Source organism: Nylanderia fulva, unplaced genomic scaffold (genome assembly GCF_048542155.1).
Source record: "Nylanderia fulva isolate GAGA-0341 unplaced genomic scaffold, ASM4854215v1 Scaffold38, whole genome shotgun sequence".
Taxonomy (NCBI): Eukaryota; Metazoa; Arthropoda; class Insecta; order Hymenoptera; family Formicidae; genus Nylanderia; species Nylanderia fulva.
Window position 1 is genome coordinate 198,591 of NW_028190455.1, and position 27,370 is coordinate 225,960.

General features: G+C 37.4%; 3 protein-coding genes across 6 annotated transcripts in view; 2 read left to right on the forward strand and 1 right to left on the reverse strand.

The window, feature by feature from the left end:
- The first annotated feature begins 181 nt into the window (after window positions 1–181).
- mRpL30 (mitochondrial ribosomal protein L30) lies at window positions 182–2,848 on the forward strand. Its single transcript, XM_029301309.2, has 3 exons — window positions 182–599; window positions 991–1,117; window positions 1,205–2,848. Exons 1-3 carry the CDS (start codon window positions 472–474, stop codon window positions 1,493–1,495), a joined length of 546 nt encoding a protein of 181 aa, XP_029157142.1. The 5' UTR covers window positions 182–471; the 3' UTR covers window positions 1,496–2,848.
- A 1,279-nt stretch (window positions 2,849–4,127) lies between these two features.
- PsGEF (Protostome-specific GEF) overlaps window positions 4,128–27,370 on the reverse strand; it is a 29,902-nt gene continuing 6,659 nt past the window's right edge. The window contains exons 2-16 of one of the 4 annotated variants that reach the window (XM_085485619.1): window positions 22,002–22,250; window positions 21,193–21,815; window positions 19,815–20,587; window positions 16,629–16,869; window positions 14,653–14,707; window positions 13,145–13,426; window positions 12,418–12,732; window positions 8,904–9,319; window positions 8,063–8,275; window positions 7,365–7,721; window positions 7,161–7,275; window positions 6,544–6,947; window positions 6,041–6,265; window positions 5,410–5,752; window positions 4,128–4,392 (exon numbers count right to left, since the gene is read on the reverse strand). In XM_085485619.1, the coding sequence (XP_085341745.1) occupies window positions 4,135–4,392; window positions 5,410–5,752; window positions 6,041–6,265; window positions 6,544–6,947; window positions 7,161–7,275; window positions 7,365–7,721; window positions 8,063–8,275; window positions 8,904–9,319; window positions 12,418–12,732; window positions 13,145–13,426; window positions 14,653–14,707; window positions 16,629–16,869; window positions 19,815–20,587; window positions 21,193–21,815; window positions 22,002–22,241 (4,860 nt within the window). In that variant the 5' untranslated portion in view covers window positions 22,242–22,250 and the 3' untranslated portion in view covers window positions 4,128–4,134. Of the gene's footprint in view, window positions 4,427–5,409; window positions 5,753–6,016; window positions 6,266–6,543; window positions 6,948–7,160; window positions 7,276–7,364; window positions 7,722–8,062; window positions 8,276–8,903; window positions 9,323–12,417; window positions 12,733–13,144; window positions 13,427–14,652; window positions 14,708–16,628; window positions 16,870–19,814; window positions 20,588–21,192; window positions 21,816–22,001; window positions 22,251–27,370 lie in introns of those variants that run through there. The other 3 variants (XM_029301724.2, XM_085485620.1, XM_085485621.1) reach the window with 3 other exon arrangements.
- The window catches only part of LOC114930014 (uncharacterized), a 38,906-nt gene continuing 36,120 nt past the window's right edge, over window positions 24,585–27,370 (forward strand). The window contains exon 1 of the mRNA XM_085485623.1: window positions 24,585–24,665. The gene's annotated coding sequence lies outside the window, so the exon portion shown is untranslated. The remainder of the gene's footprint in view (window positions 24,666–27,370) is intronic.

Genomic DNA, 27,370 nt, shown 5'->3' on the forward strand with positions numbered 1-27,370 from the left:
TCGGTGGGTAGCACATCGGCACATCGACCGGTCAGTAAATTCTATCATTGCATTCGCATAATTGTTGCGCCTATTTATTGTTTCTCAATATATATCGCACGCATATTTCGCACCAAAAATTATCTGCCGTTTTAATTATCAGCAGACGGTAAAATAAATTCTAGACACAAGTTTTCCCTTTATTACATGGTGTCGCTCGTTCCTGCACAAGTAGCCAAAGAGCTAATAAAATCGATCGCACGAAACCACGCATTGTGCGATGTTATAATTTATAAATAAAAAAGAGAAAATTCAAAAAAGTTTACATAAATAATAAGAAGACGTTGATTAGGGTAATTGTAATCATTAGCAATGTGGTGATACTGAACTCCGTTATTGATTTACAAGGCGAGCTCGACCTAACCTATTTGTAACTACGTTACATATCTACGTTTTTTACGTAGAATTTCGATTTTTATTTGTGAATACAATATGACATCTCGCGGAACGGTTTTCTTTAATTTTGCGCGTTATTACTCGCAAAATATGAAGCAGACAACAAATTTGAAAGATTTGAAGAGTCGTAAATCTGCAAACGGATATATTAAATATTTTCCAAGGTGAGTGTAAATAAATTGTTACAGGATATACTCCTTAATCCTTTCAAGAATATTTTTACCAGCCAAAATTAATGAAAAATGATACATTTAAGAAAAATGATATATTCATAAATAATATATATAAATTGTGTATAAGTAAATTGCAAATCAATATTGAATTGCGAACAAATGTTTGGCATGTTAAACTTGAAATATAATATCTTAAATTTAGTCTACAAATTAATTTGGAACATTTTTATGTAACTAAAGATAAACTAAATTTTTTAATTTATGATTTATATGTATTGGTTTTGTGTGGAACTTTGAAAGGATTAAGGCAGTGGACTTGTATGCGATTAACACATTTTATAATTATAATTTGATTGGGATATTTAAAAACACATGTTTATAGGAAACCAGATCAGGTTGACCCACCATTTAATCCAAGCAAACTTTTATTGGTGCAACGTGTTAAATCTTTTTATGGTCATCCTTGGTGGGAAAAACAAATACTACGTGATTTAGGTTTTGAGATTCAGGTAATTGTAACTATAGGCCATAAAGGATAATATAATAGCATGTTAATGTTTCACAAACTTTTATTTGCTTAATCGTCACTTTTACAGAAAAACGATCCAGTGATCGTCAAAAACACGCCAGAAATGTGTGCTCTCCTTTGGAAGGTGAAACATTTGATAAAGGTCCTTCCTATAAAGTTACCTGATAAACTGCCAACTGCAGACGATTTAAATGGGACGTATTTACACGAAAATGGCACATTTGACGTTGTACCAAAAGTAGATCCTGCTCGCGAAGAAGCTATAGAAAAGTTTATAAATGATCCAAAAAAACTGAATCGTGATATTATTCAAGAAAAATTGAGGTTGAAGTGGTTAGAAGGACGTCTTATGTCTTAAAACAAATGATAAATTATAACAAATAATTTTGTTGCACTAAAAAGTTATTAATATAAATTTAGAAATCTTAAAGAATTCTTTAATAATCCTCTGCAATTATGTTTTATCTATATGAGCAAAAGTTTTATATATATATATATTATACATATTATATAATATATATATATATATATATATATATATATATATATATATATATATATAAGCATCTTTGAAAATATGTAAAAATGCAAATGACAATAACTTTGTGTGTATCTGTGTGCACTTTAAGAAGTATGAAGGTAAACGATTGAACAAATAATATAGTTTATTTATATTTTGCATATGCGGTCGATCGACCAGTTTACAACCTACTAACAATAATTTTAAAATTTTAGTATTTAATTCTTAATTTATTTAAAGTGTCCCATATGTCCAGGATCTCGTAAAATTTCCCAATTAATCTTAACTTTATTCAATTAAGAGAAATTTATTTCAGAAGTTTAAGATATTTAATACTGACACAATTACTAATAAATTAAAATACAAGTAATACTTTCAAATTCTCATTAAAATAGATTTTTAATTATATTAATGTCTATGACTTTTGCAAGCATATCTGCAATGATTTTGGGACACTTTATAGGCGAGAGCAAGATATTTCTATAAAATGCCCCGCAATAAGATTTAATTATCTCAATCGTAGATTTTCTGATTCACTTTAGCCAAAAGTTCAAATAGTTCAATTCGACTTATAATAATATATTTTTAAATTAATTGTGTGTTCAATATTATATATAAATTATTATTGCATAATAGTAAGACAGCGCTATAATAATATAATCTTAAATTTAAGATTATGTTATTGTTACATTGTCATTTTAAAATTGATTTACATTTCAACTCTTTGATTGCAAAGTGATTCCAATGCCACTTGAGATATTAACATATCTTATCGCAGGTCATTCGGTATAAGTGAAAGATGAGTGCCGCTTAGGGTCAGTCGTGCGGACCTACCTAGATACAGTGTTGAAAAAAAAAGAGTAGAATTTCAGAAAAAATCTAGACTTCGCGAGCGAGATTCGCCGCTCTTGACTACTATTAAATGATCCGGAAACGATCCACTGTAGGCCATGTCCAGAGGACGTCCTGTCTTTCCGAGATTAGCTAATAGCACGGCTCGAAAACCGCACTCGACTGACTAATTCTGAAATTACCTTCGTCATCGCTGATAAAGGGCGCCCTGCGAATCTTACGCCTTTGCAATGCTAAGAAGTGAACTAGATTGAAACTGTAGTTAAACCTAACGTTAGCTATTCTTATTTTCCACTACTACCGCTCTATGAAAACAATTTCGGCCTTGTATATGCTCGAGTGGAATTCAAAAAGTCTCAATAACGCGAATGTTTTGGAAGTCCTAGTAATGGAGAGACAGTGATTGCCGTCCTCTTTCTTCTCCCTTTCTTTTTAATATACGATTTTTTTTTGAGTGACGCTTTACTCGTGTGTCAGATCTTATTAAATTCTTGCAAATATCTGTGAGATATACTTACAATCAATATTTTCGTTTATACTATCGTATTAATATCATCGTTATATCTTCCCTGATTTTAGTAATATTAATATTATTAATATATTTCAATATATCAATAATAAAATATTATATTATTAATTTAATATATATAGAAATTTTGATATAATATATATGTTATATATATTTATATTATATATTATAATAAATTTCAATATATTAATAATCTTTCTTCAAATTAGAGCGCGCACGCATACAGTGCGGCTTTATTTGATAAATTCAGCACTTTGCTGAATTAAATTAATCATTAATATTACATTTTGCCATTTTGACAATTATCATGCACGTAATCGTGTCTCATTGTAAACATGATTCTTCCACAAGATGACTTTTCGTCATCTAATAAGAAATGATCCACGAGTAAACCGTCATCTACATCACAGCTCTTGTAAATTTACGCGGAACTGGTACGTCTTCGATTGCGCAATTTCCAGAAACGCCGATCCCTGGACGTATGATGAATAGAGATTGTGTTCTGCGTTGTCCTAGGGCCTCCTTTGTCCGGCATGTACATCCTCAACAATCGCGCTGCCCTTTCCTCCTGCGAGCGATCCGCTGCTTTTCCGCTCAAAAAACTCAGCAGCTTCATGCTCCGTCTTTTTAACCTTAGTCTATTCAGAAAGTTCGTGTCGGTGCTGCTGGATGGACTCGTATTGCCATTCTGATCGTCGGGGTCTTCTTCGAATCTCTTGGACCGCCTTAGCTGTTCCAGCCGTTTACTTCTCTGTCTTCTCAGGTCGCTCGCTTCGGCGAAATCCTCCTTCTGCATCGCCTCTCGTCTTCTCTCCGCGTTCATCTCCTCGACATTGCGGGAATTCGTCTCCTCCGCTCTTCTCGCGACAGCTTCCAATTCCCTCAGACGTTCGGCCTCGCCGAAGCTCCTCGAGCCGGGAGAACCGAGCCCTTCCGGCGATACGTAATTTTCCGTGTCCACGTCCGACAGTTTGCGATGCAGGTCGACGATCTTCCGGCGAAACTCCTCGTCCTCCTGGCTAAGCTTCGCGAAGACGCGGTCGCGTTCCTCCGCGTTTCCGCCGACGCTCGACTTGGACGTCGTTTGAAACCGCTGTCACCACCATCCGACCTGGTGCTTGCCGCTGCCGGGCGAGTCCTCCTCTTCCGGCAGCGGCTCCAGCCGTCTTCTACCCAGGAAGCAGCGCAAAGAACCTAGACTACCGCCGCCGCCCAGCAGCTGGTCCATGCTCAGCTCCGGCAGCGAGCAATCCTCGTTCTCCGATTCCTGATCGGCGTCGTCCTCCGCCGACAGGTTTAGGCCGTAATTGTCCTCGCCGGTGTTCATCGCGCCGCCGCTGCCGTTCGGTGGCGGCTAAGGAAGTCAGGCACAGCTCGGGCTAGTGATTCTTTGCAGAAAGAGAAACAGAAGGCAAGCGTTCGTCATGCAGGCGAGCGTGCGAAGCTTACGTGCTATCTTGTATATATGTATGTTACGCTGCGTTCCTGTACCATGGATGTCTATATATGTCGAGAGGAAGAAAGCAATCTTATCTGTCTCAAATAACAGTCGCGATATATTAAAGATTATATAATAATACATTCAGCGAAAAGATATATATGGGGAATAAATACGAGCCATACCCTCGGAATAATACTCTTGCGAAGATCACTTTGAATGCTAAGATTACGTGTGGTATTATTTATTTATATGTATTCATTTTACTCTGGTGCATTTGTGTATATTGTGCAAAAAACCTGTTTTAAATTATATTTAGATATTTGGAATATAATCGTAATTTTTACATTCAACGTGAAGTGCAATTTAAATGAATTAATACTTTGAAGCTATTACTTCATTTCCAAGCAAGCTTATACAAAAATAGTGATACGTATCAAGCAATCGTTATTTCTGTATGCATTATTTATAATATAGAAATAATTTATATTTAAAACTTAATATTTAGCTTTTGAAACTCAATATTTTTTATTTTTTAATATTTGAATAATCTTGAAAAATTTATTATACAAGCACAAGGGAGGACAGAAAAAATGCACAAAAATATGTTGAAAATAAAAAAATTACAATCTATGCACACGCGCGAATTGAGATCTATTTCTATAAATTATTTTAAATCTTTAAACGTGGAATTTAATTTTTTCAAATAAATTACTATACATATAGTTTTGCGTATAATACATATAATTTTATTTTCTAAAATATATATGAATTTATTTATGGAAATAAATTCTTCAATATCGCGTGACCGCTTGATACGCGATAAAATTTCTCGCAACTTCGGAACTTGTTTAACTGTGCAGACCTTTCAAGCTTTAGCTATTACGTTCGGATGCGAATATATTCGTGTATCGTAGTCTCAAACATTATTACCGAGTTAGCGGTGAAACTTTCATCGTCCGGTCCGCCGGAAGTCGGCGTGCCCCATATATCGTCGCCGGAAGTAGCCCCGGATGTGGTACCCTCCTCGTCGTTCGGATCCAACGAGAACTCGGTTCGCTCCGGGGGTACCGGTGGTTGCAAAAGATAACCACCGACACCCTCGCTGAGCTGTTCCAATAAAACCATCTTGCTAACGACATAACTGCTCGCTCGGGCGGTCCACGCTCTCAAGCCGGATGGTGGCGACTCCAAATCCCGGTTGTCGTCTTCTCCCTGTTCATCTAACTCGTCATCTTGATCCAGACTGCTCATCGTACCGAACCGTCTTAGAGCTCTGGGGAGAACGATCGTTACGAGAGTGTAGCAAATCAGGTTAATTAAATTTTACAAAAGAGCGATCGACTCTTTCTTCTTTAGTCCTCGAGTAAATTATTCATTTACGTATAAATAATCTCAGTTTTACGCTATATCTATATATGTAATAATTTATCGTACATATGTATGCCTTTTTTATTTTAAATTTATAATCAAGTAAATTCGACAAACTTTGTAGATTGTTTTCAATAATTAACAAATTAGTATATTTAAAGATATTAACGTTTTTAATAATTATCGTATCCACCTATAAGGGGGTTCTCCGTCACAATCGAGATCATCCTCGCTACCATCTTCGGTGTTGCCATCCGCAGACGTGTAAATAGGACTGTTACGTCCTGGACTATCGTGCAACCCATTTCTATGCAGTCTGTGTCTCGTGCAGAAATCGGGGGTCGGTGGAAGAACAGAAATTTTCGGGGGTAACGGGGAGAACGGGTCCCTCTGCAATGGTGGAGTAGGACAACCCGATCTGCAATAGACAATTATGATCTGTTATTTTAGATTCGCTTAATAATATTAACAATTATTTGTACATCTTAGATTTTACGATTAAAAAAAGTTTTTATTTAATTGTGAAAAAAAATAATGAGTAAAATAAGTATCTTAGTTTTTTATTCACACACACAAATTTAACTTTGAATTATTTAAATTAATATTTTTAAAATTAAATTTAATTAAATTAAAATTTAATTATTTTTAAGAATATTTAAAAAAATGAGAAGAATCTAGTTTTCAAAATTTGATTACCTATGGCACCTTCGGCAAATACTGATAGAGCTCGTTGAATTCTCCTTCGAGGACACGTGACTGCCGTTCTTCCGCGTCATACTGTTCGATTTCACGGTACTAAGACTTGCGCTCGACGCAGTACTTTGTTGTTCCGCGTCGGAATTTGCCGTCGTAATCTCTTCCGTCGCAGTGTCCTGACTAGTCGACCTGCTGTTACTTTCTCGAGGGGTTCGGGCTGCCAATTCCTCTGCCGTCCATTCTTCCAGTGAACTTTCGTTATCCGGAGGAGGAATCTGATGCGAATTGCGCACCCACTGAGCCAGGTGATTGTTTTCCCGTGAATTCTTCAGGATCGTGTCCAAGCTCTCGCCGGATTGCGATTCCTTCTCCTCCTCGTCACGTTGTTGAGGCTCTCTCACGATCTGTCAAATTCGGCCGTTGATTTCAGAATTTATTAGGCGTAAAAATATGTAAACTATTATATTATAGAATAATTACTCAAATCACATTGAAGGATTTCTAATTTAATTTTTTTGAACTTGCTGTTCTTGCGTGCAATATTAATTTTTTTTAATTAAAATTTTCCTTTTTTTTTTTTTTTTTTTTTGAACTGTCAATATTTTCCTCATATTTACCTGTGGACTTCCCGTGGATTCTCTGATCGTGGTGAAATTATTACCAACAATCGGACTCTCTTCTGGGCTGCCCTGATCCGACGAGTTCAAACCACAGCCTGTATTCACATAGATTCTAAAATACAATGAAAAGTGATTCCGCTTGTCTCCCTTGATCTCGTTAAAAGATTCCTTATTTTAACGACTGATCTTCCATTCACTCACATTTGCCGTTGAAGAAGATTGTGCCAGACGGCCTTGAGCTCCGCGGTAGGCGCTCGAAAGATGAGAACGCGTCTTCGGGGTCGACTGTGCGGGCTGCAGCCGCCGCTGTTCACCACCTCGACGTGGCCGTTCTCCGCGTTTGGGTTTACGGTGACCTGTAACCGAAATTCCGTCGGTCGTTTTCTCACGGTGAAACACGCCTCGGCGATGCTCGATAGTCGCAGAGGTTCCTCGGTCACGAAAAGCACGCGATCCCGCGAGACTCGCGCGAACACCAGAAGATCGGTTAACAGCAAAGCCCAGGATGGCTGCATGCGCGCGCGACCTTCGACCTTGGCGAGGGCGCCGCCGAAGAGCCTGAAAGATTTTTTTTACAAAATATACTGGACAATTTTTCACGAATAAAAATAGTAATTACTATATTAGCAAAATCCAGCGATTTTTAATTAAAGATTCTCGAGAACGAAATAAATGAGAAATAATTGACTAGTAATTATTTTTATGGGAATACAGGCAAAAAAATAAGAAAAGTACAATTTATTTGTCATAGAAATTAAAGAAACATACTTATATTAAATTAATGTAATACATAGTGTGTATATATATATATATATATATATATATATATATATAGAGAGAGAGAGAGAGAGAGAGAGAGAGAGAGAGAGAGAGTTCTCAAAGTATAAAGAGGAGTTCACCATTGTCTTCCTGGCATTGCTAAGGTAAATGGCTTGCATCTTGCGAATACTAGTCGAGATTCCACCTCTTGCAAACTCAGCAGAGGTCTTCCGGTGTCTCGCGGCGGTTCCATAACACCAGCGTTAGCTGTAGCTTCTCTATAGCCGTGGGCCAAATCTCTTGCTTGTTGGCAACTCCGCGGAGATGCCTGACCCAACAATCTCGTCATCTCTCTGCAAGCACGAATTTACTACGAAAACGGTACGGTTTTCGCTTTTCCGATGCTACAAGCGCCAAAACAGTTTACATCATATTAAAAAACCTTTCAAAAACTTTTCGTAATCTCAGAATTCGCGCGCGCGTTTTACCATAAGATTTAATTTATTTATTTTATAGGTAATATTGTAGAATTTTTACAAGAAAACATTTTTTACGTAACACGTAAATATAATATTTTTTTTTATAAACAGATAAGTATATTTACTTTACGAGAACTTAAACAAAAATACGAAAAAATATTGATTTACAAAACCTATATCACAATTCGAATTCTATTAATTTGTTGTCTTTTTAATTGAAGCATTTTTATAATTTTCGAAATAAGAAAAAAAAATAATTTTAATAACAAGAAACGATGCAGCTTTACCAATGTAAGACAAAAGCATTACAATTGAATAAATTATAATTCTTTTGATATCTTCTCTATATAATTTTTGCATATTATTTTGTTCTGAATTCCATAGTTAACTACACTCTGAAAATTAATTGAATCGAGCTGTATTTTACATTGAGATGCAAAATTCTATTGAGAAACGACGTCGGGGTGTCTCTGAAAGAATCACACGCAATTAGCATGCCAACCTGTAGTGTTCTAAGGGTAGAAGTAGCACCCCGGTAAGATCGGGACGCCGTTTGTGTGGCACAGCAGGCTCGCAGACCAGCTTGGCGAAGGCCGCGTTCCGTCTGAGAGCGACCAGGAGGCAGCAGGCACGTTGTAGGCCACTGAGGTATCTTCGGTAGGCAGCTGTGATTTTAGGAACTCTACAGAGATAGCTGTCGACACCGCCGCCCTCGTCTCTGATCTCCTCGGATAGCTTGAGTAGCTCGTCCAGATTCTGGAACAGGATCAGGTAGTCTGCTGCCGATAGAACGTCGCGTCGCTCGCATAGCGGGACCATGAAACGTGTGTTTCCGTTTTTCAGGACGCTCCAGTACCTAGTCTCGCGTATAGATAATTCCTCCTCGGGCGACGCGTCGGGTGTCAGAGTCGGGAAGACCTGCTGCATGAAAGAATTCGCGACGAAAGAATTTTGGGCGGGAAGCTTTTTTATATAATCGAAAAATAGATCAATGGCTATTTAAATATGTTAAGTAATAGGTGTGTTATGAGAATCGTTGCGCTTCATATAATGCTTCAAAGTGTCGTCACTTTTAAGCATTAAGCCCGTAATTGATGTTTGTATATAAGATAATGGGGTATAATGTGGGTAGCTTATAGCATGGTTGTGTAATAATGTATGTAAAGCACTGTTGAATTATTCGATCGATAGTTCGCGTTATATAGGATGAACAGCGATTATGGCAGAGAATGGCTTTTAATTGAAACGTAAAGTATTTAAAAATAAAAGCAGTTTAAAATAATCTGATTTTTTTTTAAATTCCAGCATCTGTAATTTAATACGGAGATTATATAATATTATTGACAGGCTTTAAGACCTCCTCGAGATATAAAAAATACTTTGCTATTTTTGAAATTAATAAACAATATACTAATTAAATTAATAAGAAATGAAATTAATAAGAAATTAATTTTGATATTTATAGATGATATAAATTGAAAGCAATGATTCACTGAATAAACTTATAAAAAACGTGTGATAATTAAAAATAATAGGATAAGGGTAGAAAGGGTATAATGAATAAACAGAACGCATGAGGTTGGAAACAAAACTTGTTGACAACAAAAAAGAACAACCTTGTGTGGTCGAGATACAAAACATAACCGCATCATAACTTAAACGGCATTCCTAACGCGAGAAATGCGCGCGCTATACACTACACGCTCGCTAAAAGTAAGCTACAAAGAAGATGAAGATGAGAAAAAAAAAAGAAAACAATATACACATGCACAGATGTGTGTGACGCCTCTCTTGTACAAAATGAAAATAAGCTCTGATTAACGCACGTTGATATAACGTGCCTAACAAAAAAATTCGCATGTTCCCGTTATACAGGGTTTGTCCGGAAAGTAATGCGTCGCATTTTTTTAAAAAAGAATTTATTGATCGCATAGGTAAAACAACTTAAAATTGTTCGAAGTATGACCCTTCTGCGTCAATACATTTTTGCCAACGCGATTTCCATGCGTCATAAGATTTCTGGAACTCCTTGACTGGGATGCTGTTCAGGGAGGCCGTCGAAGTAGCTTGTACGTTGTCAACCGACTCGAGCTGTTGTCCTTTGAGCTCCCTTTTCAGCCGAGGAAATAAAAAAAAGTCCGCCGGGGCCAAGTCGGGACTGTAGGGCGGCTGCGGCACCGTTGCCACACCGATCCGGGTCAGGTAGGCCGTAATAACAAAAGCGGTGTGAGCCGGCGCGTTGTCGTGATGGAGTTTCCATGAAGCGCGGATCTCCTTTCGGACGCGGGCGATCCTGTGATTCAGTCTCTGAAGCACTTCCTTGTAAAATTGAGCGTTGACAGTCTGGCCGGGGGGTACGAATTCATGGTGCACTATCCCCTTTGCATCAAAAAAAACAATGAGCATTGACTTCACCCGGGACTTGCTCATGCGAGCCTTCTTCTGGCGCGGCGACGACGTCGTGTGCCATTCCGCACTCTGCCTCTTTGACTCCGGATCGTACTGAAAGACCCATGACTCATCCCCAGTGATAACGTTGTTCAGGAAATTGGGATTATCTGCACAGAGTTGCTTGAGTTCTTCACAAACTTCCACTCGGTGTTGCTTTTGCGCATCGGTCAACCGATGCGCAAAAGCAACACCGAGTGGAAGTTTGTGAAGAACTCAAGCAACTCTGTGCAGATAATCCCAATTTCTTTTTTTTATTTCCTCGGCTGAAAAGGGAGCTCAAAGGACAACAGCTCGAGTCGGTTGACAACGTACAAGCTACTTCGACGGCCTCCCTGAACAGCATCCCAGTCAAGGAGTTCCAGAAATCTTATGACGCATGGAAATCGCGTTGGCAAAAATGTATTGACGCAGAAGGGTCATACTTCGAACAATTTTAAGTTGTTTTACCTATGCGATCAATAAATTCTTTTTTAAAAAAATGCGACGCATTACTTTCCGGACAAACCCTGTATATAAATATAAAATGAAAGTATACCTTATAAAAATATAAAATTTCATAAAATCCTAAATATGTGCGAGAATATGTGTGCGATTCTAATTTAGTATTTGCAATTTTTACCATTTACAAATATTCAATAAAAAGATAATTGATAAACATTTATAAATTTTACAAAGTAATCAACTATACATTTGTCAGATACCGCAATCTCCAAAGTATTAATAGCAGTTATAAAAGCACTTTTGGCGCAAGTTTGCGCAATTAAACTTTACTGTGTTATAACTGTGTACTAAGCTGTGTTTATTATCACAAATCTTCCTGATTGTTTGAAATAAGATTTATGAAACTGGAACGATATTCTCATTTGATAGGATATGCATTATCTAGAACACGTCTACGCCAATTCACGTACGAGATTTATAGCTTCGTAAAGCAACATTAACACTTATAGACGATGCAATTCAGCATTTTGATAATGATTAAAAAAATACATATTTTTTCTATCTACGATATTGAAAATAATCAAAAGGAAATTATACATATCCCTCCTACAATATGTTGTCTTTTCATGTTATTTGACACATTTCACGGCCGGATCGATTATTCCGATAAAATGGGAATTTTCTTAACACACACTTTCAATCTCTGATTAATTTATGATCGGCACCATTATATCAATGCCTCGCCTCAATGGCGAATATAAATTTATCGATACTAATAGCGATATTACTCTCTACTGTATTAATGATATTGCCGGTACCATAAATCATTAGAAAATATCGCTTGTGTCAATAGTAGTAAGTAAAGCACGTATTATGTTCTCTGTCATTCAGAATAATATAATTTTCGAAAAAAATAAATAAATGTCAAGTATATGAATATAACATGAAAAATATTTAAGATACGCAAATATCAAAAGCTTATTCCGCATCTAGTACATTGAAAGTTGTTACGTCAATTTCTTACTATTGTTGTCCCATACGATTAATTTATTCTATAATTAAAGTACCGGCGAATATATATTAATAGAGTATCGTTACGTTCACACGAGGACGCCGGTACCGACCTCGGCGTTGAACGTGACCGTGTGTTGGCTCTTGGGAACGTCGGAGGGATTCTGAAGGGTGGCGTTGACCGAGCTGGGTCTGTGGATGGCAGACGATTGGGCGCCTCCTTTGCGGTATACTTCCAGCACCAGTTGATTCGTGGCGGCCTGAATAAGGCCCAAGATCTCATCCCGCGGTCTCGTCACGACGTTCGTCATTTCTACAAAAACTACATGATCGCCCGGCTTTAAGCCGGAACGTTCCGCCGGACTTCCCGGATCCACGCGCTCCACCCGCGGTGGCCTGCCCCATGATAACGAAAACCCCCATGGAATCTGTCGGATGAATAATTCAATATTTAGTTTGTCAAGTCAATCAATCATGTGTGATAAACGGAAGATGGTCCAGTAATGGTACCAACGAGGAATTATTATGCAACAAATAAATTGAAAAATAAGTAGAATAAGATTTTGTTTTTACGCGAGGCTTCGTCTTCGAAAAAAATATTTTCGAAGTTATTTGAGAACGAAAACACTTTATTCTATATATATATATTTTTTTTTTTAAGAATACTTTTTCATAAAGAAATATTTGTTTCTTCTTTTTGTACTATGATTACTGGACTATTTTACATATACACACACTACAAGTGCTAAATTATACATTTCACTTTATGATGTACTGTAATTTACGAAAGTTGATAGTTCTGTCTATTTACGTTTCCACTTAAGGCCACGATAAACGCACCTGATTTCCCGTAGTTTGCCTTATCAGCCTTCTGGTAATAGTACAAGGTGTTCTGCCGCCCTTCGCGGTGAAACCCGGGTGTAGAGGTAAACCTGTCAGTGGATCGACCGGTTCCAACTCCAGGTGTCTCAGATACATCAAATCGTCTGTCCCTGAGTTGTTATTATCTAGCTCGCCGTCCTTGGACAATGGAGGCGACACGACGCAATCCTGAGGTACACCCGCGAAAGGGGTGCTCGTATTTCGGACGGATCCGGCTTCTAGAGGGTGCCATGTTGCTTCCTGCAAATCGTTCCCGCTCTTTTAGTCCCCCCAGAATCGAAAAACATAAATTTTAAAAATCGAATATCTTACTCGATCAAATAAAAAAAACTGCTTGTTAGAATATTTGACGTGAGAAAGTAAAAAATTTCAACAAAAGCTGACAGCATTAGTTAAATATTTGTCGAAAAAAAAGTTAGTTCCAAATTCAATCATGAATTTAAATTTGACAGATTGTAGTTTTGAAACATTCAGCGAAAATTTTTAAATTCAAAATAATTGAGATGATTGTTTTTTTTTTTTTTTAAAGTAAAATATAGTAATATAGTTTAGTTTATCATCATTATTGCATAATGCGTTATTGAGAATGTCTACTTTAGAGCGAACATTATTTCGGGTATCATTTGGATCGAAAGTCAAGTGATCAGATAATGCTCGAGGGAGAAAATCCGCTTAACTGTAACATAAAAGATAGTTCCGAATCACCGATAAAATGCAACAGTCACTATTTCTTAATACCCAAATTAGAATACAAGCTTTGCGGTAAAAAGCACTTTTTCTTAATATATTCAACTGTCACAAATTATCTACAATTTCCTAATTCTCTTTATTAATTAATTAACACATATCAAAAATATATTAATATATGGTAATGCAGAATAAAATATAATAATGCGCTCGCGCATTATTTTATAATATTTATTCGATGTCTATAATATAGCAATTAATGTTTGAAAATATTTCGATCGAATACCTCGAATAAAGCACTCGAAGTTTCAAGTACACACTTACTTTCCTACGAGATAAGATGAGCTCTTCAATGATTTGTAGCAAGAAAAAACTTCCCAGACACCGCTTCAATATTTGAAGACTAATATTGCAGCAAACTTTAGTACATCCGTTAAGTATATCTTGCTTTATACACAGAACGTGTCCAGTATATAACGCAAGATATACTTGAAATAAATCGCGCGGTGAGCCATCTTTATCGAGATTCTTTTGAATAAATACTATAAAGTTTTATTATTCAACACTTACTGCCCTGGGGAAAAAGATGAATTTTTCAGCGTGATTTATAGCAAAAAAAAAACTTTTGAGAGAAACGTACGAACGCTGCTAACATAGAGAACTTTAGTAGAAACGTCCAGATGCATTTCTAGGCGCGATATACTTTCTAAAGGAATCGAGGGCGAACATTTCTCGATCAAGTGTCTCGAATAAATATCCGGAAGTTACGTGATATTTACCTTATCCTGGGACAGCGGCAGAGGAAGAGTCATGCAGCCCAGCAGCTCGCTACGTCTGAAACAGGCGGAAAAATGAGGAAGGCACATAAATTTCCGGTGCAAAGCTGCGAAATGTGCAGATACGTACGTGTAGACGCTCGCAGATTTACAGGATGTACGAGTAATGTCTTATTCGCGAGATAACGTAGCGTACAACGTATATGTACAGCGTGACCGTAATGTCTCGCGCACATCGTACGTAAAAGATACAGGGGTGGAAGAGGGAGAGTGTTACAGAGATGCACGTGGTGTAACGTGGTGCGCATGATCCGAGGGAATCGATTCCCCTCCTACCGCAAAAAGGGAAACCCTCGAATGCCCAGAATTTAGTTTAAATATTCCGATGGACCACATCGACCGAGAAAACACGCCGGATTGTCCAAATTTTGATTTATTATCAGGCTTCCCTTCTTTTTTAAATTGAGCTTTCTTAAAAATACGAAAAATCGGAACCTAATAAAATCTTAAGTGATAACAACAATTTACGATATATTTAAAATAATTATTAAATTCTGATGTGCAATATTTCATACTAAAATTAACTTTTAATAAAATGCAATATTGTTGAATCAATTTTTCTTGGCATGCCGGTTATAAAATAATTGTTATGAAATGAATGCGTATGCCAAATATATAATTCAAGCTACAATGATTAATAGCATAACTTTGTTAGAGAATACTCGCGTCTACGCGAAAGTTCCAAGTTTCTTCAATACAGCGTTTCTTCGATATGAAAACTACTTAGAACAGCTTAAAATTAAGTTGACTACTTCGATTGAATTCAAAGAATAAACAAGCCAAGGCCGTGGCGGGGGCGAAAGCAATAATCGATTATCGATCGAATATCGAACAGAGCGAATCGCGTTCTCTCGCAAAGTATGGTGTATCGACGTGCAAATAATATATAAAAATAAATGTAACCATTCGAATAGAGTAAGTAAACATACATTCCGACGTCGCAAGAATTGTAATCCACGGAAAGACAGAAAAAAATGCGAAACATGCAGATAATATATCAGCCGTTCATCAGGTTCACTGACACGAATCGCGTCAAGTTTTGGTTGCCGTGCAAGTCTCGCGCTTTACAAATTTTACGAGGCTTTCCCACGCCGCGGCGCGGCGTCCCGGTTTTTACTTCGAGAGATAGCTATCTCGTGCACGGTACGAAACATCACGTGCTTGTTAACTCTCGCGAGTTAACGCGGTATCATTTACGGGATTTTATCGGGATGAATTAAACGTGGTTGAATCGCGCCAGCCGAGATTAATTTTCGCATCTCTCGGTCTGATTATTGTTACTAGCGAAATAAACAAGACCAAGTCTTATCGCGACAACCTGTTCTCCAATCGCAAACTTATTCTAGAATTTATTTTAGAATTGCCGAATTTATTTATTCTAAATATTTTTTATTCTCCTTTACAAAATCATACATATATTAAAAATATTTAAAGTTAAATTAAAATGATTTATACAGTATATAAAAAAGATTGATATGTGAAATCTTATGAAACTGGAAACATTTTTTTATAGAAAAAATAATTAAGGGATTAATTATCTCCGCAGCGATTTAATCCACTAAGCGAAATCTAAAGTTAATCCTTAAAAAAAATCTTCTTAACTCCTTCGCAAAAAATTAGATTATTATCATTTTAATTAGAATTTTTAATTCGCTTCGTAGCTTTTTAATCGGCATATCCTAAATTTCTTGATTCACATTTCTCGCGATCGCACAAAAATGACAGTTAACTTTTCCGTAAAAACAAAAATTTAAGGCGCACCCCGGTGTTATAAATAAATGTATAAACAATACACGTCGGATTTGTTTGAAACTTTCTCGCGTTCTCTCGCGAGATTTACAAAGTTAATTTGCGTCAGTATCTCGTAAATTCATCCCTATCTCTCTTTCTCCTGTCTCGTCTTTGCGGAGCATGCTCACCTCGCACGACGATCCCGGTGCCAGACGGCGATGTCCAGGGACGTGGGCCTGTGACCGGTGCAGTGACTGTTGTACGTCGGACAGGGTAGTATCAGAGTCTCGCGAAACACCGGATTCGGCGTGGCGCGGTGGACTGCGGTCCTCTTGACGACCCCTTCGCCACTAGTATTCTTCAAACTCGCTTTTACATACGCGTGCACCGGCCCCTCGTACGCCCGCCTCAGATCCTTGCACCTTATCACTGAACAAAAATTACGAAATGTCAATTTCATATCTCATTTACATTTAACATCTCAATTCCAAAATTAAATATATTCCAAAAATATCGAACAACTCTAGTAACGCGGGAAAAATAAAGTGATGATGATTAGAAAATATAATATCGCGAAAAATGAGAATTTTTAGGGAATAATCTTCTCTTGAAAATAACTTATTCAGTCGATATAGGTCCTAAAATATAATAGACGCAATAAATAAAAGCTAGCTGAATCTCGTGAATGTAATGAAACATATAATAGTTCGATTCTTCTTGAATAACTAACGAAAGGTGAAAGGGTGAAGGAGTGAAAATTGTACAGTTGTATACTTTAGCTTTGAGGTTCCCTAGATTTTATTAGTCTTAGGATAGGAGAGGAGGGACTGTCCGATAATGTGATGAAACGATCAGCGAGCTGTTACGACCTTTGCCCTATACATTTTCACATCACTTTTGTACTGCTACATATCCAAGTTTTATCGACTGTAAAACGAAATTGTAAAGACGAGAGCACAATGCAAGCTAAAAGGTGAAACGAAGTTGGAGGATATCGAGATGAGTAATCAAACTTCTTTTAACTTTGATTGACACTTTCTCTGCCGTCATCAAAGTCTTAAATCATTATAACAATACAATATAAATCATATCTCACAAAATGCCAAGTTCTCTATAGCTGTGAAGTTATGGTTACACTTGTTTTCAATAAGGGTTCTTGAAAAATTAATAAAAAAAAATTAATGTGTATAATATCTGAACACGTGCATGTAATAAAATCTATGCGTATGTAGCTGTATTGTTGTCAATTTTCATCCTCGTAATTTTATTACTTTTATTTTGCATATATAATTGTTTTAATTATAATTGTGTTGCTTCACAATTATTCAATATTTGAAGCACGCGTATCATTGTTGTTCTCAAAATATATTAAATAACTAGTAAACATATTAAATAACTGGAATGAGAGAGAAATCATATTTGCAACACACGACTTGTCTAATTTAAGACAGCATAAACAACACGTTTCATAATAACAAAATTTTGTCATTCTTGCATTCTCTTTAAATATTTTAATTTTAAATAAAGATTAAATATTTTATGTAGTTATATACGTACATATAGACACAGTAGATGTTTAATTTTGCATATTAATTTTTTTTTATTATTTTTGTTTCATAGTTTCGAGTTCTTTAAAATATTATAACAAATTTCAAATGCACTCTATATTCTAAATTTTTTTATATTTATATAAAAAATCTAGAGAGACAAAAATGCTGTTTTAAAATTTCTCTTCTTTTATATTAATGTTTATTTCCGTACATGCAAACAGAATACACACATAATTAAACTAAATTCTATTAATGATTTTAAAACTTTTTATTTTATTGTAGAAAGAGGAATTATTGAATATTCTTGTTTTAAAAATATTAAAAATTTTTTTATATATAAATATATTTTTCTAAAAAATTATTACGTCCAAACATTAGATTAATTTATAAATGTAGAAACAAAAAAAAATGCAAAATATTCGTGCACAATCAGATAGAATATTCTTCCCCTCTTTACATAGGGCAAACTTGTCACTGTGCGACGGCACTGCGAAAGCAAGAGAAATCCCGGAGAATCGACGCTTCGGGTTCGCTCTTACGGCTGACTGTACCGCGGAACGCACTACTTGCACCCGAGGACGTCTGACCGATGCGGCATTCGCTACTGGCTCGCATCGCGCGATCTACTTTCCGGCAATTACGACATCATTAAACACCGTGTAGCGTTACGTTTCGAACAATCTGGAGGAGTAGGATGAGTTCGCAGGACACACACGTTTTTTTACCAAAAAATCATTCTCTCCTTCCTATGCTAATTGCAAGAATAAATTACACAGTAGTAGAGAAATCCGTGGAAAAGGAAATGTTTACACATTAAGTGGCGCAGTGCAATTAGCACAAGAAGTGCGTTTCTAGATCGACGTTGTGTTCGAGTTCACCCTCCACTCACCGATTCTCGTACACGAGACTCGAATAATCGGGAATTTTCGGGATTATGAGAAAGAACAGGGGAATGTGATGCCGCGGAAACTGGCTCCCGCAAGGACCTCGATTGACCGATCCTGCGAAACGATCGCGAGAGCGACGCGTCGACCGGATGTGACGTGTCACGCGTTAATGCGGGAAGAACGAGTCGGCAGGATGTCGTACACGATCGCGCGACTGTTTACGTAAGGACAATGTAATGATGATCAATGTCGGCGAGCGCTTACTAACCGGAATCAAGTCGCCGGGAGGGTCTGTGGGTTACTGGCACAGTGATACTGAGCACCCCCTCGGAACACCCCCTCTCACGATACGCAACTAGCGCATGTCTCGTGGCCGCGAGATTTCAGGAATGTACAAGGGAGGGCGAGTTGCCCCGTAGAAAGTAGAGAATAATGAGTATTGCTTTTTTTTTTTTCAAAAATATATATGTCAAATATTAATTAAATTAAGGTAATCAAACTCAATTTATTAACATTATGTTTCACTTTGTGTGAAAAATAATTAAGAATATTTTATTGAATTATAAATAATTTTAATTTTTCGTCGCATATGGATATATTAATACATTATCATTTAATTTTTATTCGCCTTGAAGCATTGCATATATAAAATTAATTTTATTTTTTTATATTTATTATTTATTAAAGGTACTTAATATATTAATTTTGTTCGTTAATAAATATCTATCGATTTAATATTAAATTAACATTTGACTTTTGCTATCAATATATTCGTAGGTGAAATAAATTTCTTTCTTTTTTTTTTTTTTACGAAAAGCAGTACTCTTGAAATTCTTTCTTCGCTCGAAAACATAATGCATATTTTGCATGCTGCTCGAAACATTTTCAGTTTAACGCGTATATCGAACATAAGCATGTATCAAAAGTATAAACTCACCTTGAACATGTATATTCTCCGCCACAAGGGAGCACTCGATTTCGATCGAACCACAACAGTTAAATCTCGTCGGTTCACTCTCGGGACTAAACTTCAAGCATCTTCTGACAGTCGCGACTAAGGGGACTTCCGGTGTTGTGGATACAGAAGTGGCAAACGATTTCGTGCTATACAGGTCGTCCGTCATGGACGACTTGGGACTGTCAAGATCCCAGAAACCGGCCTTCCTGTTAACGTCCTCTTCCCTACGATCTTCCTTAGCACCGCAGAAAAACGCTTTCGTGACCGGTAGATGCTTCTCGTCCAATGTCGCGTCCAGATCCGTCTCTAACACGAGTTTCTTCACGTTCGGGTTAATGGCCTCGATCAGGGTGTCCTGGTTCTCGTTTGTTGCCGAAGGACTGCACGTCCTCTTGGCCCGTTTGCCATCCATCGCTTTGTCGCCGTCCTTTCGCGGACGTTTCCGACGAATGCCACGTTGTCTCTTCAGGGTGAACTCACCCTCTAGATCGTTCAACGGCGACGCAAAAGCCCAGGACATTGGCGAGGGATCTTCCAGAAGTTGACTGACAGATAATATAGAACTGTCATTGCGCGCCGGTGACAGTTCCTCCTCCGCCACCTCCTCCTGCTCGGGAATAGTCTCGTATATGTGATCTGTCATATTCGATTCGGACTGCTTGTCGCACGCTTCTAGAATCTTGTTCCTTTCTTCGACGTTGGTCAGAAGAATCTCCGCCACGGTTTTGCTTCCGAAATTTATCTCCTGTTCTCTGCACACATATACATTATTTTACATGATAATGTGGAAAAGATTGGCCTCACAATTTTATTACTACGAATCTTTTTCAAATATCGTGTCTTTTTCTTTCGCAAATATATATACTTATACAACAATTTTTTTAAACTTTTTACATCGTAACTCTGGGTGTATACTCCCTGGAAAAACTTGGAAAACCTGAAATTCTCAGGGAATTTTCTTTTACCTTGAAAAATCCTGGAATTATTATGGAATTCTATTTGAATTCAGGAAATTTTTGTATATATTAAAATATATATTTTATTATAATATAATACCTACTATATTACATTATATTAAAAAATACTTCATTTATGTTAAAAAATTATGTATAACTTATTTCAAAATTGCATTATAAATATTATTTAAAATACTTAAATTTTACCTGGAATTTTGAACAAAAGTACCTGGAAAATGATGGAAACCTCAGGGAATTTATTTCTAAGATTTGAGTATACACCCTGTAACTACTCTTTTTCTCTCTGATTGAATATGAGAGATTAACATGTCTTTATTGAATTAATTAGAAAAAAATGAAAAGACAGCAGTGTCAATCTTTTTAATTATCATCGTACTCACCTGTGAAGCACCTCTTTCACGGTGTTGTCCATGTTCTCGTACTTGGACAAGTCCTGATCTATGGTGAGACTCGACAACTTGCCGACAAGCGGCGTTTGTCCTTGAGCCGTTTTCGACTTGAAGGGGCTGATTGCCTGAGCGAGTTTCGTGTGATAGGGCGTCCGACATCGCGCATGTATCTTCGTGATCCTCGCCAGTTTCGGTAGATAGGGCGTTTTCACCGAACGTAGCTTTTGCTCGACGTTCTGAGAATAGACCTTGGTTTTCGTCTCCAGGGGCACCGAACCCGTTTCCATTACGTCCTCGGGGCTGGTGGCCATCGAGATTTGTTGAAAGAAATCGGAGACGTGCGACTGTAGATTCGCTCTCGCCTCGTTGACGACATTCTGCGGTAGCTCGCTGTCGCTCGGGAAGTTCTTGGCGCGATTGTTCATGAAGAGCGAGGGATCCGTTGGTAAAGTAAGCGCGGTAGAACACTTGCTACCGGGTGGATAATACGTGAGAGGCCCGATATCGGTGTCTACTCTCGGTGTGCTTTGATAAAAACTTTCGGTCGTCGCCGAATTCTCCGCTCCTTGCGACAAGGATTGACGTTTATTCGACCTCAAATGCGGCTTCGACGCCTGCGAAACATATGAAACATGTTTCTTGATAAAAAGGAAATCAAGAATTTATATAAATTTTTCCATAATATTGATATCATTTTTATAGTATTGAAATATGTCATTATTACACTTTTCTTCAAAAATTATACTATTTAATGATTTATTACATCGTATTATTATTGTAAGATAAAAATGTACTGTTACCTGAAAATACGTTCTCAAGTCGGTTCCGTGACTCCTGCACCTTCTCCTTCGAGCCGGCGTCGTCCTGGACGTGTTCGACACATTCTGTGTAGATACTTGTCTGGTCCGACAACTAGCGGAGGTCGGTGGTGTGTTGGACAAGTCTCGGAAGGGCCGGCGAGGTGCCTTATTTAATGTGGGCGGACCGTGAGGCGTCGAACTAGTTGTCGACAACGATCTCGAGACCGTCCACTTCAGCATCTCTGGATACTGAATCAGCAGAGAGAATGAAACTTTTAAAAATCATTGTGCTATAATGTTCGTCAAATTTTATTATAAATCTTAGTCGTAAAAATTCATCGGGATATTAAAGGAGCAATTCATCAGTAAAATGTTTCACACATCGCTAAATGTAATTTATTATCCTGTAGCCACCTGTTTCAAGCGTCAACTCCCATTTCCTAGATATTAACTCTTCCAGAAACCACAAAACCACGAAGCGAGTATTTTCACCTGAGCGAACATTTTTACCACGGTTCCCTACTCTATTGTAACATTTCATTAAAGAGTCTTAAGAGTTTAATCCAGCTATTTTCTTCGCATGCGGAGGAAGTACAGGGGCCGGACCGACTGTCATTAATCTACGACGTACACTTATATAGCGCAATGAATGGGAAAGTCGTTGGATCTCGCTGACAAGTCTCGATAAGGTTGACATCATGTCATGTCCGCCTATCGGCCTTCCGGCTGAAGACTACATGATCGCTTGCGCCTAATTACATAGGGAGAGATATGTACATGATACGATGCACGAAACGCGACAGGAAACCTCGCGACGAAATCGAGCGAAGGAGAGGGAAAGAAATATAAAGATAGCGACCTGCACCTGTCGCGACATACGGGAAATAGCGAAACAGGTGAAAGCAGCTACACACCTGAAGGACGATTTCACGAATTAGCACTTGTCTAGGCGTGCTTAACGATCCTTTAAGCGGCCCGTAAAACCCAACGCCTATCCCTCTTTGTCTTTTGCTTCTCGCGCGGCGTCATTTTCGTCAACGAAAAGACTCGAGCGTATTCAAGGGGCGAGAAAAAAAGAACGCGGTCGAACGAACAAACCGAGTTGTCGTTTCGTTTCGGTTCTGCAGTTGTTGTTGCAGCGCATGCAGCCGCTGTGACTCGCGAAATCGCTGATTCGATTAGCTCTTGCATGAACGCAGGTCTACCATGGTTGCCGAATTGAGTCGAGGTCTTTCTTTTGTACACGATGTTCGCCCAAATTGGCTGTGCCAGGTCGATAATGATCGATATTTCGTGAGCGACATTGAGATTTCGAGCTAAGATTGAAGCTGATTTTACAAATATATTCAAACTTTCGGACATTACATTAATTTTCACTTCCGTTTCAAAAAGCAAACATCATTATATGAATTCTGCTTTGCAGACAAGAAATCTCTTTTTATATTCACCTCTTCTATATCAATGTTCAACATTTGTTCATCAATTTAGAATCAATTATCAGAAATATAGCTATATTAAACTTGCACGTTACTATTCATTTTATATCGTAAAACTATTTTGATAAAAAAAAGTATCTCTTAAATGATATACAGAAACATTTTCGCTTATTTAATTTCAAGATTTTAAGCAGGATCTTCGGCTCTGCTGTACATATATGCATTCGAAAGATCCTGAATTCGATCTTGACCTTGAAGGAAATCCCCCTGAAAAGTCGCACAGGCAAAATTGCGTCCCCGCCGGGATAAAAACGGTGGCAGCAGCACCAGCAGCAGCAGGTTTTCACTTTTAACGGTTCGCCAAGGGGGAAGGGGGAGGTGCGGCGCATTGTACTAGCTAGGTATAAAAATGCATTCATTTACATACAGGCTGTTGCCATGCTGCGCATGGTCTCGTGCCCTGCACTCTTTCGCGCGCGTGCGCGCGCGCGCACTCGCGTATGTCTGCCTATCTGTCTGTCTGTCTGTCGCGACAGACCATTACCAGCACCACTACCAGCACCACCACCACCGACCTACGCGCTCGTAAAACGGTCTGGACACCTGTCCATATGGTGATGGAACGCGCAGTGGGTCCCATCTGGTATCGCCCGACCCAGCGCTAGGTGGAAATACCCGATGTCGATACGCAATGAAAATGATCATTATCTCACGTCTATGCGAAGGATACTCAACGTACTTTGTCGGAAGAAACTCCTGAATTTTATAAAGTGCACGGTGTACTACTTTTTGCGCAGAAAAATATCGAAATATGAAACGCTGAGTATGACTTGGAAAATTTTATTCTAGCTATTTAGGACACTCAAGCGCATTTATCTTCGTTATTCACTCTATGGAAGAATATATGTAAAGTCGAATAATATATGTACATATATGTATATTATTACACGTTAATTATTATTTATATATTTTTTAGATATTATTAGTTGATTATCAAAAATATATAGTTTTAGAATTTAATATATGTGTATAATTAAAGATCCCTTTCTTAGATTAAAAGTTATCTTTAGATAAAAATTCAAATTAAATTTTACGAAAAAAATATACGTACAACTATAACAAAATTTTAATTAGACAAATTTCTTTGCAGAATAAAAATGAAGTCACTACATTCCCGCTTCCTTAATGAATTTCCGGAGGTTTTAAGCAACATGCGATGTCTCTTAAGGTAAGTGGTGAACCGTGCTAGGTGAAATGATATGCGGAGTACTTAAAACCTGCAGAATGTTCGCCGACGAATCTTTCTCGAATGAGTAAGTACAAGTATAATAAATACAAGTAGCGGCGACGAAAGGCATTTGTCTGCGCATAATTAGACGCTAGCTTGTCATTCGCAATAAATGGACTATGACAAGCCAGACTGCACCTGTGATAAAATATTGTTTCCCTCTGTTTCCGGTTTGCAACTATAGTACAACATTATAATACACACTAAATTATATACCTAACATTCTTTTCTCTACTACTGTTCCTACGTTTGAATGGGAGGGGATTATATATATGTTTTTATATTTTTTACGAGAGGGATACATTGTAATGAAGACAGTGACGTTGTGAATTACAGACTTGAACTAAAAACCGGAAACAATTTTTACGAAAATATTTTTTTATTGGATTTAATGTTATAAATAAATATGGTTATATAAGAAAAGAATTATATAAAAGTTATAAAAATTTTATTCATCTATGTCATCTTTTCTGAAACGTATGGTTATGTTTTAGAACAGAAATATGAAATTTTCAAAAGATAAGTATACTAAAAAAAAGTGTGCTAATATTACGAAGCTATCTATTGTGAAATTATGGTTCCGTCATCGCGATAAGACGCTCTTCCGAAGAATAATCACAGATAGGGATCTATTAATTCGATTAGACACACCACCTGCATTCGAATATAAAATCTTTCCCTTTGAGGTCCGCGCCGCAGCTACGATAGCTTTAGTTAGAATACCCATGGCGCTCTTTATTAAACGGGGCCCAGGGGTCCGTCGTCGTAATTACGAGTGTGCAGTAAATCTTAAGAGTCTACTATAGACGATATATATACGATATAAATATAAGAGGGGAGGTTATTGTATGGTTCACCTGTGAATTTTATCGTACCATCTAATCTGCCTCGCGAATAAACCGCCGCTGTGAAAAGTGACAACTTTTGTACTTAGTACTTTCGCCTCGGTAATAGAAAGACAAGTGCAAGATGCAACAGAGTGGCTTCAAAAATTTACGCGTCGTTTAAAAACTTTTAATCACTTTAATACCTCCTTGCTCATTATTAAATGGTCAGCGAATAAATGGAAGAAAAAATTTTCAGATATGAACAAAAATAATCTCTTAAGGTGGTTTGTAAAATCAAAAATTATTTAGTGGCTTCAAGAATTTACGCGTTGTTTCAAAACTTTTAATCACTTTAATACCTCCTTGCTCATTATAAATGGTCAGCGAATAAATGGAAGAAAAAAATCTTTCAAATATGAACAAAAATAATCTCTTAAGGTGGTTTGTAAAATCAAAAATTATTTAGTGGCTTCAAGAATTCACGCGTTATTTAAAAACTTTTGATCACTTTAATACCTCCTTGCTCATTATAAATGCGAATAAATGGAAGAAAAAACCTTTCAAAAATATGAACGAAAATAATCTCTTAAGGTGGTTTGTAAAAATCGAAAATTCTGAATGTTTCAATATTTTCGTCCTCATAAAATCGCCTGAAAATTTGCCCGGGTATAACTCTGTTTCACCTTTCGCCAGTTGGAATAAATAAATTCCAATGTCGAGAGTAACAGAAACAAGTGCACAAAGTAGCGTCGCGGTTCTGCGACGCTGAATTATACGCCGCGGCATTTCGATTCCCCGGTATACAACTCTTTTATAGGGCTATAAGGTGTTCGCACGAGGTCGATTACGTCGTTTGAGGTCGCGTTGCGAATGCGAGGAATTGTCCCCACAACAAGCGGCCCGGAATAACAACATCGGGGCCCCTTATATACCCGTCCCTTTCCCGTTTCTATTCCCGCAAGATGCAAGGCGGGATCGGCATCGTTCCTGTGTGCCACGGAAAATGAACAAAACGGAACGACGGTTAAAACCTTGACATGCTTGCAAGCACATAGTCGACAAGGACCCTCTCGTCCATATAATATATACTATAAAAACTGTTTTTAATAAGAAAGAAGAAGAGTTGTGCGATTCAAAGAAGTAAACGAGATTGATCAAAGGGTGGATCTTGCTTGTGTTTTTCTAAGCGGGTCCTTTCTAGCCTTCAAGAAAGCTCATTTGCAAATTTCCCATCTGTTGTGTAAAGCTCGAGATATATTGCGTCAAAATCTAATTGCAAGTCTCATATATGTCTTTGGAATAAAATTCAAATTCACTAATCGTTTTCTTTCGCTTAAATTCATTTAATAATTCTCTTCTATTATTTCATTGAAACAGACTTTAACGAAATTGTAATTTAAGATTTGAGATATTTATTATTATAATGTGAAAATCTAAAATTTCTTATTTCTGCAAAAAATGTATTCTGCACCTATATATATATATAATCGATAGAATGAACAGATGTAATGGAGACACGATATCGTTATCCCAAATGGATAAAGATCAGATGTGAGAGAACAAACGAGGTAGGTTTCGATCCTTTCTCCTTTCTGGCGTTAATAATCACTTGTTGTCGGGGCCGCACGAGACTAATGGTGGAAACCGCCGTCATAATGCGAATTATTCACGGGCCCAAGATGAAAGAAATAGAAAGAAAGAGAGAGACGATGCCATTAACGGTCTTGATGTGCCCCTCGTTTCAACACGGAAATATTCCGAAAAACGGTACAAGTAGGGAATAAGACGAGTGCAGGAGACACTGACTCTCCCATTTAT